Source organism: Dermacentor albipictus, chromosome 2 (genome assembly GCF_038994185.2).
Source record: "Dermacentor albipictus isolate Rhodes 1998 colony chromosome 2, USDA_Dalb.pri_finalv2, whole genome shotgun sequence".
NCBI classification, from domain to species: Eukaryota; Metazoa; Arthropoda; class Arachnida; order Ixodida; family Ixodidae; genus Dermacentor; species Dermacentor albipictus.
In genome coordinates this window covers 98,964,923-98,981,256 of record NC_091822.1, presented here as the reverse complement: position 1 = coordinate 98,981,256, position 16,334 = coordinate 98,964,923, and the positions used below count along the sequence as shown (strand labels likewise).

Genomic DNA, 16,334 nt, shown 5'->3' with positions numbered 1-16,334 from the left:
CGACAAATTGCCATTACGCTGCGCGTTCTCAAAGTCACATTATAAGCATGTTCAAGCTGATGGCCACTAGCACAACGGTCCTCTCCTGACGGCGCTATCTCGTCCTTTTTTTGTACTTTTGTTTCCGTCACTAAGTTGTAGCAACGAGCACAAGTGCATCGTTAGCGAAGCATACTGTCAATGGGAAAGCCATTCCGGTCAGTCCAGACGAAAAAGTAGGAAGGATGCAACATTACCAGCAGAGGGCATTCATTGGCAATTTTTTTTATACACCTATTGGGAATAACGAGAAAGTCTTGGATAAAGATACCTCTTGTTACTTTTTTACAGTGGATGTGCGTCCACGAACCAGTAGCACTGCTTTCTAACTATGAGGGTATCCTTATGTTGCAAGGAGGTATTTTGTACAGTCACAGTGTTATATATTTGGCGGCTGGGTGAACGTCGATAACTCCAGTTTGTCATGCTGTGCTTCATCACAATACGGTTAATGCTCGGACCAGTACTGTATATATAACGGGAGTGTCTGGTGATTCGCATCATTGATTCGCAGTGATTATAGTCTTGCGTGTTTGTTTTTTTCTTTGTGCGACGTTTGCCCACTTTGTTTTTGCATCACGCGCTTTTAAAAGACATTACAAACCTCTCGAGTTTCGGATGTGGCTTAGAAGAGTAAACTGAAAAAAAAATATGTTTGTCCTAGTATCCATTGCCCCAAGAGTTTGAAAATTGGCATTGTTCTCCAACGATGCTTTTCACTGTTGACTAATTAAGCGGGGCTGTAGCGTCTATGAACGCACCACGTGTGGAAGCTGTCGTAGGTAGCATGTTCAGCCTATCTTCGGCTACGTAACTACTAGGAGGTAGACTTCCGGTTCTTGCCTTCTACTATTGTGTTTTGTAACGAGACCTAATAATACAATTACCCGGTACTATAATACGCGGTATTTATTGGCATAAACTCTTTCGATAATCGTAAATGTGCGGTTGCATTTCCGCCAAGCTTGCATCTCACCATTCATTCTGCAGGTTCGACAATTTCTGATGAGCAAGACTATTCTATAACAACGCTTTCCCCAGTTATTAGCTCAGGTTGGACCATGTGTGATATGCAGCGGCTTTAGGCTCCGTGTCTAAAGCACGTATACAAAAAGGCAGGTTCACAAGCTAAACGGAAGTATCAGACTTATGCCGACAGCGCGGTTTGAAAAGGTCGCAAATTAATACATAGAAGCAGTTCTGAAATTTACATAGTGCAAAATGCAGAGCTGGACGAGCTAAAATGCTTAAAACCTAGTCGAATAGAGGTTGCACAGAACCGAGTACAACTGAAATACTTTTAGTATAATAAGACTTCTTTCCACAGAGCGCTCGAGTTTTGCGAATAAAAACATTCATGATATTTAACAACAGCAAAAAATGGGAATGCTATGCACTTAAATAAACGCCCTCTCCCCCTCCCCCCCAATAGTCAGAATTGAGTACGCGAGGTGCTATTCTGTTAACGTGTATAAAGCTCCTATAATGCAGTGGCTATATTGGAGCTTAGTATAGAATAAAGGTATACTGTAAATACTGTAGAATGTAGTACTTCAGTGTTGTTTTTAACCCTTTTAAATAAAGAGTATGCATAAAAGGAAATGTTTAACAAAATGGAAAATTCACAAGCGCCACCACAGTGCTAGATTTAGGCCTAGAGCAGGGTCTACAGTAAGTTCCGCGATAGAAATGAATAGGTAAAGTAAGCGCCTATCCACATGGGATACTATGGCGCACGTACTCCTAATACCGCGTAGATTAGCTCCGCTACTTCACGCGTGGCAGAAGGATGGTTTCTAATGAAATTATTTCTTGCAGGGTGAACCTGCCTTTCGCCAAGAACAACCCACTTTTTTCCAACCGATTCGGCTGTGCTAAGAAGCGGCCCATGTTCGCCTCTGCCCCCCTCTGCAAGGGTCCGATGAAGCCTCTGAAGCGGGAGAATGAGAAAGAGTACCCCGGGGTGTACGTTTGAGCCTGATGCCGAAACCTCGCGTAATAAAGGCCTGCTGTGTGCTGACTAACGTTGTCTTCATATGACGCTCGGAAACGACTGTTGCATCTGCTTTGACAGCGCACAGACTGGGTCACATTCACGCAACTCTCTCATAGCAGCCACTATTTAGGCGGTCAACTAAAGCCAACGCCATCGTCAAAACGAAGGCTAGCATATTTTGGCCCGTACGGGAGGCACAAATCTTTGAAGCTCATAACATACAGAAAAAAATTGCTGGCTCTCCCGTAATTGAGAGTTGCTTTTGTTGTTGTTGTCGCCCTGAGTGGCCGTGGCACCTACCCACAGTGGGGGATTGCTCATGAATCGTGTGGTTAAATTAGGGGCATAAAAACGTAATAATAATAAAGGAGTTGCCTATTTGAACATTGGAACTTAAAATGTGTCTGCAGAAAAAAACTTGATCGAAATAAAACTGGGTATAAAATAAGACCTAAAAGAAAGCATGAAATGGCAACCGGAAAAGCAAGTTGTTTGGAGGGTATACTCGCCACAATCTAAAATGGGCGTAGTGCATATTCTCAGCGGCACACATAACCACGTCATGCTGTGCACTGGTCCATATGGATGCTACCCAGCTAGCAGAAGAAAACGGCTGAAGGCCTCGCGACTGGCAGCGAAGGATGCCAGGGAGACAGAGCCCACAGTCCAGCTAGAAGAAGAATGAATTGAATTCTGGGGTCTTACGTGCCAAACCCACGATTTGATAATGAGGCACGACGTAGTGGAGGACTCCGGATTAATTTTGAGCACCAGGGGATCTTTAACGTGCCCCCAATGCACTGGACACGTGCGTTTTTTTTTTTCATTTTGCCTCCGTCTCGTTTTTAGCAGCGCAACACTATGCTCGCTAAGCTTCCGCGGAGGGTAGAGGCGCCTTAAAGGGAAGCTGAAGAGTCTGTCGAATTCAATAAGACGCTCATATACGGATGCGGGAACCTTATAAACCATGTAGGTCAAATTTGGGGCTTTTTTTTCAAATAGGAGCGACGTAATCGTCGGTTGAAATTGCGCTGTAGCTCCGCCCCCCGTCGAATGCCGCGCGCTGCTGCTGACGCTGACGATGCGAGCGCAGACCGGAAACCGCGGTGTTGTGACGTCAACTTTAGTGTTTTGCTCCTTCGCAGCCTGCGCGCCCGTGCCTGACCGTGCTTGTTTCTGCGTGCGTGCCGTCGTAATCTGCTTCGATCGACCCTGCATTTCTTTGTTGGTGCGTCTGTGTGTATGTAGAGTGGTGGTCAACGTGCGCAGCATCAACTGATGTGGTGGGCCGATCATGCCGTCTTTCTGTGCAGCCTACGGTTGCACGAACACCAGCGGCCGCGACGATGTTGTCTTCCATTGCTTCCCACAAGACAAGAAGCTTTTAAGGAAGTGGGAGGCTGCTGTAAAGCGAAAGAATTTAAAGCCCTCAAGAACAACACTGCGGTGCTCCAACCACTTCCGTGACGACGATTATCACCAGAATTTCCACTAGCAGGCTATCTAAACGCAGCGCGAAAAGATCGGAGCAATGAAAACAAAGACGGCACGAGTGCGGACTGACTGATGATAACTGGTGTTGGAAGGCCTTATGAATACACGAACTCGCCCAAACCTGGATTTTGATTTACTGCGAGCTCCTTCATGTTAGCACGCTGAACGGAAGGAGCATGTTTATTTCCCGCCCTCGACGCAGGTTTCGTCGCAAAGCGCCGCGAATTTTTTATTTGCACTTGTGTTGTAAAACAGCCTGCACGCAGCTACCATAACGCACTGCAAATGTAGAGTTTGCATGTGCTGGAAAGCCGGCGCACGCCAGGATGCTACGCTCCCCCCGTCTCTCGCGCACAGCGAGAAACCGACCGTCTCACGTAGCCGACGGAATTCGCCGCCTTTACGACTTCGGTTACGAGTAGTTTGCGGATGGCGCACAGATGAAGGTCACTACACGTACTGCATGAACCGGGAAGCTTTTCACGCGTTTGAACCATCTTTGTAGGTTGCCGACAGCTTTGGACAGCGCACAAATGCCGACGATCGCATCCCCGCTTACGTTCCACGAGGAGGCATGCAGGAACACAACACTGCAGTTGTTTGACCGGAAACGAGCTCACTAGATCGGCGAAAGATCGGCGAGATCACTAGATTGCTTTGCAAAAAACATACTCACCAAAGAGCATTTCCAACACGAGGAGATCCCAAGACTTTCGTTCGCTTTCGCTTTCGTTCTCGTCGAAAGCACTGCTCGCACCAGCATCGTTTGTTTCTTCGAGAGGCCGGCTCTTTGCAATCGGCTCGTACATGTAGGGAGCAACGCCGAACTCTTCAGAAAAACGCAGTCTCTCTACATTTTCTATTACCTCTTAATTTTCCATTACGGCACCAAACTACCTGGCACCGCGCTTCATGTTGAGCGGCAGCGGTCGGTCGCTAAAGTTGACGTCACGGGTCGCCCGACCAATCACAGGCGGAAACGAGACGCGCGAGCTGGGCGTGTCCGCTGCTGCACTTTTCGTCGAAATAAAATATATTTGCGCTTTCTTTCGCTCAATTTCGATACGATATTCGAATTCGGAGGGTTGAAAACCATTATGTACATATGTTCACTCATTTTTTCTGGAAAACCTTTCAGCTTCCCTTTAAGGAGGCGCGACGCAGCGTGGCGCCATCTCTCGAGGCGACGCAAAACGCGCGACACGGAACATGCGGGCCACTGGTGTTCAGGGCTCAGCGCCAAAAGATGACAAGGAAGTGTGTAGTGCCCTGTATCTGTCTTTTTAACGCCGCTATTGGGGACGTCAAATAAAACTTCAGCATACTAGAAGTTACAGCTGGAGTGATATTGTGAACAACCATTAGGAAAAACTCGGAAGCAACAGTTTTTGCAACTTGTTTGGGCAGTAACTACCGTAGGCTATGCGGTCCTGCATAAAGGGTTGGGGCCAGAGAGCACATTTTTTATTTGAATGTGGACTAGTTGGCCGGGTAATCTCTTTGCAGGGCCCGTATATGGCTTGTTTCCTATACTCAGCAATACTAGAGAGGCTCACCGCGTTCGCTCCCCATTAGTAATGGACCCGGCATAGTCCAATATGGTGTGAAGCGCCCGTCGATGCGAAACGAAGATTAATGCCAAGGCTGGCGAGCGCACCGACTCGTGCTAGCGAGCTTCATGCATTGCGCCTGCTTGCCGTGACGGTGTGTGATAAGGGCCACTGCTGCGTATTCCTACACAAAGAAACGCTTAGGCGAATTTGGCACCGGTTTCAGTTCCTTTCGTCTTACATAACTCATTTACTCTTGTGAACACAGACAGATTTACCGCGTCATAAATTTCAAAAGCGAATCAATTTTACAGACATCTCCTATGTATTGTTGGAATCCCACCGATGGCACCGGCTGTTGGAATCTCAGCGCTGCCACCAGCTGTTGGAGCCTCAGTGCTGACGCCTGTTTTTGCAACTGGGTCGCAAGCCCCAAGGGTAGCGTTGGCCTGGCGGCCTGGGGCACAACTGGAAGCATCCGAAGGTCCTGGCAAAGCATGAGTCGACTGCTAACAGAACAACTTGTTTATTCTAGCATCGCAAAAGGGCGGCCGGTCAGGTCGACCGAAGTGGAGAGACGGGAGAGCACGCTTCTCGACTGAAGAATTCGGAGCCTCTCTCTTGGCGTCCGGGAGCAGCTGCTTTTATACTCTTGACGTCGCGGGCAAGAAGGAAGGTCACGGGATGACACCACGTGACAGCAAGGCACGGACGGACTGAGATACATGTAGAGACGAGTGTAGTGACGCATCAGCCGGGCCGGCGCCGGTCAGACCTCCTCGCTTCACACTGGGGGAGCTCCTCTCCCCGGCTGCCGCGCTTTGACAAGCGTGGGCACGCACACACACACGCACACACAAATACACGTGGCACTAAACATGCCGGGACGCGCTCGGCGGGGATGCGTCGCGGCCGCTCCGAACGGGCCAAAATGTCCGCCGCTTTGAACGAAGCCCCGGCGTCTGTTGTTGCATCCGCGCCGGCTACACCGCGCGTCATGGGCGAAACGTAACAGACCGCCCCGTCGGGGGAAGGCGATCCCTATGGTCAGGGGACTGCATCCGCTGTCCGGAGGGATGTCGCTCGATGATGCTCATAACCGAAGTCGGTCGTCCCTCGGCGTTTCTTGAGCGCAGCGCACCGAGAAGGCCCCGTTCTCACGTTCAGGTTCACACAGGACACTGCAAAGTGACTTCGGGAGAGTTGTCATTTTTCTCGTTCCCAGCAAGCGTTAGAACTGCGCCGAAACTCCACCGCTCAGTCAGCAACCACGGCACTATCCTCACTAAGCCACGCCAGGCTCTTTCCCCTTTTATACTACTGGCTAGTTCCTTACAGTAGTCTAGCAGCACTCAGAACGCGTCCACAAATCGGAAAATTGCACTAGAAAGCACATCATCACTTTGAAACACTACACAAGAGCAATATTTTAAAAATCCTACCTCAGGAAGAAAAACATCAATAACAAACAATTTTGAGGCTGATTCCCACGTTAGGGGCTTCGACTTAAGCCGTCGGCGTTACCGTTGAGACTCCCCTTTTTGTAACGCACCTCAAAGGAATGTTGTTGCAAAGCGAGGCTCCAGCGTAGGAGGCGGCCATTTGTAAAAGAGATGGTCTGCAGCCATTGGAGAGGGCAGTGATCCGTCTCGAAGCCTACGAAGCGGAGATCGCAGCGAGCGACCGTACACTAGCTCAGCTGGCGAAAACCCTGTAGCCGCATGCGGCGCGGTCCTCAATGCAAACATCACCCAAGGCAGAAACAGCTCCCAGTCAGTTTGTTGTTCAAACCACAATGCTCTCAACACGCGCTTCATGACGGAGTGGAGCTTCTCAACGGAATTCGACTGGGGGTGGTGCACTGAGCTGTGTAACAGCTTTACTCCACACCTTTCGAGAAAGGCTGTCGGCAGAGCGCTAGTAAACCCTGTGCCCTGATCTGATTGGATTTCCGCGGGAAAACCAACTCGCGCAAATATGGACAGTAGTGCATTGACTATCTCAAATGAGCTGAGTTCTTTAAGCGGCACTGCTTCAGGGAACTTTGTCGCTGGGCAGATCACAGTCAAAATATGTCTGTACCCCGTGGCTGTTACCGGCAGAGGTCCCACTGTATCAATAACGATCCGTCTAAAAGGCTCCGTAATGATAGGTACCAACTTCAACGGCGCCCTCAATTTGTCCCCTGGTTTGCCCACCCGCTGACAGGTGTCACATGTCTTCACAAAGTGGTCTGCGTCCCGAAAACACCCTGGCCAATAGTACTCTTGCAAGAGACGGTCCTTAGTTTTCTTAACTCCTAGGTGTCCGGACCACGAACCTCCATGCGACAAGCGCAACAGATCCTGACGATAGCATTGAGGCACGATCAGCTGATCGAACTCCACTCCCCTGCGGTCTAGATACTTCCGGTACAGGACCCCACCTCTTTCCACAAAGCGAGCATTTTTCTTGGCGTTACCTTCCTTGACAATGCAGCGTTTTTTTTCTAGGCTGCCATCCTTCTTTTGTTCGGCTATCAAAGCCGACCGGCTGACTTTTAGCAACCTATTAAGTCCGTCCGACGTAGGCGCGATGAGCAAATCTGCAGATAGCTCTTCTAACTTTCCCGCATCGGGAATTTCTTCTCCAGTATCTGGTGCCTTTAACGCTACAGGCTCAATTTTATTCATTTCGGGCGTGCTCTGAATATCAGAGGTGGAGGAAGAAGAAGAAGAAACGAGAGCGTGCGTCAGTATCTGCTTCTCCTGCTTCTCTACATGATTAAGGTCGAGAACTTGCTTCAATCGTGAAGATGTCGGCACCATTCGACGGCTAAAGTTGCAAGGATTCCGCCGATACCAAGTTTTCAACGGTGGGTGGACATTTTCCCAATCACTCGAGGACCTTTCTGTGCGACCTCTGCCCGGCAGAGGCTTGGTGGGCGAGCTCAGCGCGGTTCCGCACGCTCAAGCCACGATGTCTACAGCTATGCAAATCACCGTTGACGGTGAGGATATCTCTCCCGACGAAGTCAATGAAAGCGCTGGGTGGACCACGGCATTACACAAACGAAAACCCATCATCCAGGACCCGCTCGGGCAGGGCGGCCGAGACACCGACATGCGACGTGGCGGGAATAAAAGCCAGGCTACGGCGAGTGTCAAGACACGGCTAACGACTGCTTCGAGATTGCCTCGCCTACCGAAAGAGCATGTTCGAATCATAATCCGTCCCCGTGGAGGACTGGACATCAAGAAGATGGGCCACTTCAGAGTTGCCCAAGCCCTCACTACCGCTGCTAGACTTACGGAGGCGGATACGGCGGAGGATATTATCTGTCGAAACGTGGTGCAAAACATATTGGTGGCAAGCACGCCATCAAAACGCAACGCCATGGCCTACGCCGATGTGAAAGCTTTACTCATTGGACAAGCAAGCTACGAAGTTAGTACATATATCGCAGCCCCCGAAAACTCATGCAAGGGAGTTATTCGTGACATTGATCCCACCATCGATCGAGAGGAGCTCAAACGCCTTATCATTCAACCCAAGAATCCAAGCGCCCTCGAGGTGAGACGAATCAAGAACACAAGCACTGTAGTCATCCTGTTTGATGGACTCAAAGTCCCGGACTACGTAAAATGCGGTCCCAGTTTAATCAAATGCTCACTCTATCGCAGACAAACTGACGTTTGCTATGCATGTGGAAAGCTTGGCCATAGAGCTGACGTTTGCCCAGCCCCTGAAAATGCCATCTGCCGCGGCTGTGGTGCGAGCAACCCGGACGATAAGCACGAATGTACACCGAAGTGCACCCTTTGCGGAGGCCCTCATCTCACGGCTGACAGATCCTGCAAGCAAAGGTTCCAAATTCCGTTTGTAGTTAGGCAACGGAGAAGGGAACGGCGCAACCGCGACCAATCCAAACAACCAACTGGGTCGCCAATGCCTCTCAAGCCGGCCCTCAGCAGCTCGCACAGATCCAGGAGCCGATCCCGAGACCCTGGCGGCGAGGATAGCGGATACCAGGACCGTGTCCCTTCTAGGGGTCGCTCGACGGAACGCTCGTCTTCCAGAGGCCGCAAGGTCCCCGGGACCCGCTCCCGCTCCAGAGGCCACTCTCGTTCCAGGGGGCCTGCAGTTCAGATTCAGGAGCCTGCTCATCGTGGTACCACATGGGCTGACCGGGTCAAGGAATCACCGAAAAAGGTAACGGGGGGTCAATCGCCAGAGCAGGACAGGATTGCACAATTAGAAAGAGAAAACGCTTCGTTAAAATACGCTATGGAGCAGCTCAAAGCAGAAATTGCAGAGCTAAAGAAAGCCAGCAAGCGAGAGTCAGTTCAACCCAGTCAGGCCCCTGCAGTAGAAACGCCCATGGAGATCCCCGCAGCGGAACCGACTGCCAGCAAGCAAGCCAGCAAGCGAGAGACAGTTCCACCCAGTCAGGCCTCTGCTGTAGAAACGCCCATGGAGATCCCCGTAGCGGAACCGACTGCCAATGGTTTACCCAAAAAGAGGGCGCTGGCAGTTCATGCCTCAGACAAGAGCGCCAGCGTTCGAAAATTGGAAAAAACGATAGATAAAATTGATGAATCCCTCGAAAAAGTCCAAATTGCTATTGACAAACTTGCGGAGGCGGTCAAAGCACTAGGAATCAGATGCGATAATCTGGAACGCCACGTCTCTACAATGGCTTTAGTTACACCGTTGGAAAAAGTGAATGACACCGACACTGAAAGGTCGGCAGCGGCTGCGCTCCGCAGCATTTTCTAATACTAGCTATCTACTACGTCCCACCATGGCGGCACATCACAAAGTAATTAACATCTGGCAGTGGAACTGTAGGGGATTCCATCGCAAAAGGAACGTCCTCCAACAGTTCATTCGGACCCACTCGGAAAAGCCACATGTAATATTATTACAAGAAACGCTCACGGATAAGGTCACCCTTCCAGGCTATAAATCGCATACCCAATATGCTGATGGGAAGAGGGGAATAAGCACATTGGTCTCGAACAAATGTGCGTTCATAGCCCACGATCTGAATCTGCAATCCAATAAGGTTGAACACTCGCTTGTTGAAATAATCCCCAGCGGACCATTCAAGACAAGTATCTTTATACTTAACATATACAGTACTCCCAAAGACCTCAGGCAAAGATTCACGGCAATTATTAACAGGGCTACAAGCAAGGCCAAGACATTTCCACTCCTGGTGGCCGGAGACTTCAACGCTCCGCATCCAGCATGGGGGTACCAACAAGCTAACCGCAAGGGCGTTGACCTATGGCAAACTACAGTCAATAATCACCTCACGCTTATAACAGATCCGGCTTTTCCGACCAGGATTGGCAACTCCTGCTCTAGGGATACCACACCCGATCTTTTTTTCATACGGAATGTGGAATCGGCATCTTGGTCCAACCTCCAAGTTGACCTTGGCAGTGATCACAACATCCTGGCCACCTGCGTCAACGTGAAAAGCGGGGACCTCAAAGAGTTCATTATTACAGATTGGGATTACTTTCGAAAGATTCGGGAAGAGCGAGCACAAACGAATGACTCAGCACTTAGCCTCGAGCAGTGGGCTGAACAGTTAAAGGAGGACATCAGCGCGGCGACAAAGAAAATCCAGACTGAACTGGAGGTGGACAGGATGGACAGCCGCCTCGCTCATCTTCTAGAAGCGAAGACGTCACTTTTGAAACGATGGAAAGGGCAGAAACTCAACCGAAGGCTCCGAAAAAAGATCGCGGAGCTCAACAGAACTATAGAAGATCACTGCCAAACCTTGAGCAGACAACAGTGGGATGAGGTCTGCAATTCTGTGGATGGCCAGATGAGAGTTGGAGCTAAATGGAACCTACTCAAGCATCTGCTGGATGATACCAATACCAAGTCAAACCAAAGACAAGTGATAGCGAAGGTTCTACACCAGGCATCACAATCAGAGACATTGCAGACCGTACTCGACAGATTAGCTCGCAAGTATCTGCCACTGGGCAACTCGAGTGACGAAGATTATCCCCCCTACAAAGGCTCATCTTGCCCCGAGCTAGATAACCCCTTCAAAACATGCGAGGTAAGGGAAGCTCTCCAGCATCTAAATGGCAGGTCTGCCCCTGGTCCTGATGGCATCCCCAACCGCGCCCTCCGAAACCTGGACGACTGCTCTATAGAGTGGTTGACAGAGGAGATTAATGGAATATGGGAACGAGGGGTTGTCCCGGAGTCCTGGAAAATGGCCTCGGTCATCCTCATTCCAAAGCCTGGAAGACCCCCGAGTCTCTCAAACCTCAGACCCATTTCCCTCACGTCCTGCGTGGGGAAAGTAGCGGAACATGTCATACACAATCGAATTTCTAAGCACATCGAGAAACAAGGATTGTTTCCGTACAACATGATCGGCTTTCGTCCGGCCCTGTCAACGCAAGACGTCATGAAACTCATCAAATGTCAAATCATTGACAACACCACAAGAGATATAAGAGGCATCCTAGGCTTAGACCTAGAGAAAGCCTTTGATAATGTATCCCATGCTCACATTCTGGACTCCATCTCAGAGCTCAATTTGGGAGACGCCTTCCACAGATACATCAGCTCGTTCCTACGGGATCGCAAGGCCACGCTCAAAATCGGTGACCTCAAGTCCGACAATTTCAGTTTGGGCCCCAGAGGCACGCCACAAGGTGCGGTAGTCTCACCTCTGCTTTTTAACATCGCCATGACGAAATTATCGCAAAGACTCTCCAACATAGAAGGGATCAATCATACGCTCTACGCTGATGACATCACAATCTGGTGCACCGGAGGAAGCGAGGGAGCTGTTGAATTAGGCTTGCAGGAGGCTGTAGATCAAACAGAGATGTACCTGGAAAATACGGGGCTTAGATGCTCCCCGAGCAAGTCTGAGCTCCTCCTCTACAGGCCAGTCAGGAGAGGCCCCAAACCTAGAGGATGGAAACCGTTGTCTGAAATAAACATCAAGCTCCACACTAAAAGCGGCTGTACCATCCCCAGAGTCGACACCATTCGGGTCCTTGGCATGTTCATCGAATCGAATGGCAGTAATAATACTACGCTCAACAAGCTGACAGCCAAGACTGAGAACATGATGAGACTCATCAACAGAGTCTCGAATAGGCGTGGAGGCTTAAAGGAAGACAACCTCCTCCGGTTGTTCCACGCCTTCCTCATGAGTCATATTGTTTATGTGGCCGCCATGCACAACTGGTATAACTCCGAGAAAAAACGATTAAACACACTCATCAGAAAAAGTATAAAAAAAGTACTAGGCATTCCGTTACGGGCGAGCACGGACCTCCTTATGCAACTAGGAGTGCACAACACCTTGGACGAGATAATCGAGGCCCAGGAGTCAGCCCAACTGGCCCGTCTATCCTGTACCGCGGCTGGAAAGAAGATCCTGGCAGTTCTTGGGATCAACCCTATCCTCATGGAAGAGCGGAAATATGAAATATCAGACAATCAAAGGAACAACATACGAGTTGCACCGTTTCCCCGTAATGTTCATCCTCGACACAACGTAGGCAGACGCAGGGCAAGAGCCCTCGCCCTCCTCAAGCGTACCAAAGACGATCCTTACTCGGCATGTTTTGTCGACGCAGCCCAATATGGACAGTCGTCTAACTTCGCCATTGCCCTCGTTGATCACAACGGACAGATAGTGAATGCGGCTTCCCTGAAGTGCTCAACACCAACCAGAGCGGAGCAGGTCGCAGTTGCTATAGCACTCCTAGACAACAGCAGATCACAAATCTTCACTGATTCGAGATCGGCGGTCAGGGCTTTCGCTTCAGGATCCATCGCTGAGGAGGCTCACAAGATTCTCAAGAACAAGATAATCTCTCCGCACACCATCACGTGGTTTCCGGCTCACCTCGACCCCCAGCTTGACTCGTTTCCCAATCTTAATGACATTGCCCACTCCCAAGCGCGCGCACTAACCCACCGCGCGGGAGCAAGATTGAGCTCAGACTCTGGGGTTCTCGAGTTTCGGGACACTCTCACTACTTTCAGCGAAATTACTATGCACTATCACCTGGGTAGGAGGACTTATCCTCCCCCTCACTGCAAACTGGCTAGACCTCTGGCGTCCACTTTACGCATGCTTCAGACGCAGTGCTATCCGAACCTGGCCCTTTTTCACATGATCACTCCAGAGGCTTTCAGCTCTACTTGCCCCGACTGTGGGGCTGTTAGCAATCTCGAACACATGCTCTGGCGATGCCCCTCGTTACAGGGACCCAATCGCATCACAGAACAAGAGTGGAGCTCTGCCATCCGGAGCTCGGAATATGCACATCAAACTTGGGCTGTCCAGAGAGCCCACGATGCGGCGGTTAGGCTCGGCCTACCAGTCCCCACGTGGGAGCGGCCCGCAGCTCTGCCCTAGGGCAAAGCGTCTCAGGACCTTGCTATTAAAGTTCTTTGTCTGTCTGTCTGTCTGTCTGAATATCAGCTTGCTGTGCCTCTGACCCTTTCTCATCGTTCGACAACGTCGGCCCGCAGCTACCGCCTTTGCAGCGAGCTCCCGAACCTTCGATCTGGTTAACGCCTGAACGCTAGCCTCACCAAACAAAAGCCCCTTCTCGCGCAGGACGTGATCGGACCTGTTCGAAAATGAGTACTGGTACTGGGGGGGGCAGCATAGATGATACTGCCGCCTCCGTCTCAAGTGCTCCGAAAGGTCCTTGAATAAGCACTTTTGATACGGGCAGACACACGCTGTGAGCTTCCACGGCTTGCTTGATCCATGCGCACTCGCCCGTGAACATATCGGGTTCTACGGAAGAGGGGTGTACTACATCCATCGTAGCTGCGGAATCGCGAAGCACTCGGCACTCTTTCCCGTTCACGAGGAGGTCTCGCATGTAAGGCTCGAGCAGCTTTATGTTCTCGTCAGTGCTGCATAATGACAAAAACACGACTTTTGTTTTTGTTTCTGGACACTGCGCCGAAAAGTGACCCGGCTTCTGACACGTATAACAAACGCGCGCTTGCCTCGCCTCGAACCGCTTTCTGCGTTCGGCTTCGGCTGCCGCCGTCTCCTTACGTTCGGTCGCACTGATTTCACTCGCATCCGCACTACGTGTGTCCCCCTTTGCTCTCATGGGCGTGAACTTTGGCCTCTCAAACTTAGAGCCAAATTCACCCTTTTGACCGTCCTTAGCTCCGCGAGCCCGACGCGTCACAATCTCTTCGGCTAGCTCAGCGGCTCTAGCTACTGTACTAACATCTGGCCTATCCAAGACCCAGTACCGCACGTTCTCAGGTAACCGACTATAAAACTGTTCCAGCCCGAATCACTGCAGAACTTTCTCGTGGTCACCACACGCTTTCTCTTCTTTGAGCCACTCCTGCATGTTTGACATTAGCCTGTAGGCAAACTCTGTATATGACTCACTTTTGCCTTTCTCATTTTCTCGAAACTTCCGACGGAACGCCTCCGCTGACAACCTGTACTTTTTTAGCAGACTCGATTTCACTTTGTCGAAATCCTCTGCCTCCTCTCTCTCCAAGCGAGCGACTACGTCGGCCGCCTCGCCGGGTAACAAAGTGAGCAAGCGCTGTGGCCACGTTTCCCGAGAGAACCCCTGCTTCTCGCACGTTCGCTCAAAGTTAACCAGGAACAAACCAATGTCCTCTCTAAGCTTAAACGGTCGCATTAGGTCAGTCATTTTGAACAATACTCGTTCTCCTGCACTGTGTGCCTGACTTCCATTACGAGCGCGTTCCATCTCCACCTCGAGACACTTCATTTCCAAAGCGTGTTGGCGGTCGCACTCTTCTTTTTCTTTTTGATCTTTTCGTTCAAGCTCATCTTTCTCTTTTCGTTCAAGCTCATCTTTCTCTTTTCGTTCTCTAAGTTCGCGCTCCTGTCTTTTTGCCGTCTCCCTCTCCTCAATGGTCTCAAGGCATTCCGACAGCTCGTTATGCTCAGCTCCTAACTCAAGAATAGCCCTTAGCAGTTCTGGTTTTCTGAGTTTGTCTGAAACATCCAGACCCAACTCTCTTGCCAGCTCCAACAATTTCGGTTTGCGCAACGACTTCAAATCCATGGCTGCTCTGAATGCTGCTTTCTCTACTGCCTACTATTGTCTTGCCGCAAACTAACCCGGCAGCAACGACAACCACAATTACCAGCTCTGTTTCTGACACTAACAAAAGCCTGGCAAAACTCAGAAGAAAGCCCCGCACTCACCAAACCTCGCAGCCAAGAATTCAGCGCAGTCGTTCCGCTGTAGGCAACAAGTCATCACACAGGGCTCGTTGCACTGCTCCCAGATGGTCGTTGTGCTGCTCAGCATACAGTCAACAGCATATCTTCTCTGCTGGCCTCCGTTGTCGCGATCTCACCGCTGACAACCAGCTGTTGGAATCCCACCGATGGCACCGGCTGTTGGAATCTCAGCGCTGCCACCAGCTGTTGGAACCTCACTGCTGACGCCCGTTTTTGCAACTGGGTCGCAAGCCCCAAGGGTAGCGTTGGCCTGGCGACCTGGGGCACAACTGGAAGCATCCGAAGGTCGTGGCAAAGCATGAGTCGACTGCTAACAGAACAACTTGTTTATTCTAGCATCGCAAAAGAGCGGCCGGTCAGGTCGACCGAAGTGGAGAGACGGGAGAGCACGCTTCTCGACTGAAGAATTCGGAGCCTCTCTCTTGGCGTCCGGGAGCAGCTGCTTTTATACTCTTGGCGTCCCGGGCAAGAAGGAAGGTCACCGGATGACACCACGTGATAGCAAGGCACGGACGGACTGAGAGACATGTAGAGACGAGTGTAGTGACGCATCAGCCGGGCCGGCGCCGGTCAGACCTCCTCGCTTCACATTGGGGGAGCTCCTCTCCCCGGCTGCCGCGCTTTGACAAGCGTGGGCACACACACACACACGCACACACAAAGACACGTGGCACTGAACATGCCGGGACGCGCTCGGCGGGGATGCGTTGCAGCCGCTCCGAACGGGCCAAAATGTCGCCGCTTTGAACGAAGCCCCGGCGTCTGTTGTTGCATCCGCGCCGGCTACACCGCGCGTCGTGGGCGAAACGTAGCAGTATCCATCTTCTAATTTATGCAAGATTTTTCACCTCTTTCAGGCGCGACGTGTGATTGATTATAATGTTCGGGTAATATAGTTCGTTGCACAACTATACTCTTTTAGAATGGACCTGTTGAGTGGAATTCCATGACGATTCTCACGTGATTACATGGTCTATATCGGACCTCTACGAGAAAAATAGGGAGC

The 16,334-nt window shown here is 50.7% G+C and overlaps 1 protein-coding gene across 1 annotated transcript in view; it reads left to right on the top strand.

The window, feature by feature from the left end:
- Positions 1-2,059, top strand: part of LOC135915905 (uncharacterized) — a 185,504-nt gene extending 183,445 nt beyond the window's left edge. Inside the window, exon 23 of the mRNA XM_065449095.1 lies at positions 1,858-2,059. Coding sequence (XP_065305167.1) covers positions 1,858-2,014 — 157 coding nt within the window. The 3' untranslated portion in view covers positions 2,015-2,059. The remainder of the gene's footprint in view (positions 1-1,857) is intronic.
- The last annotated feature ends 14,275 nt before the right edge of the window (positions 2,060-16,334 follow it).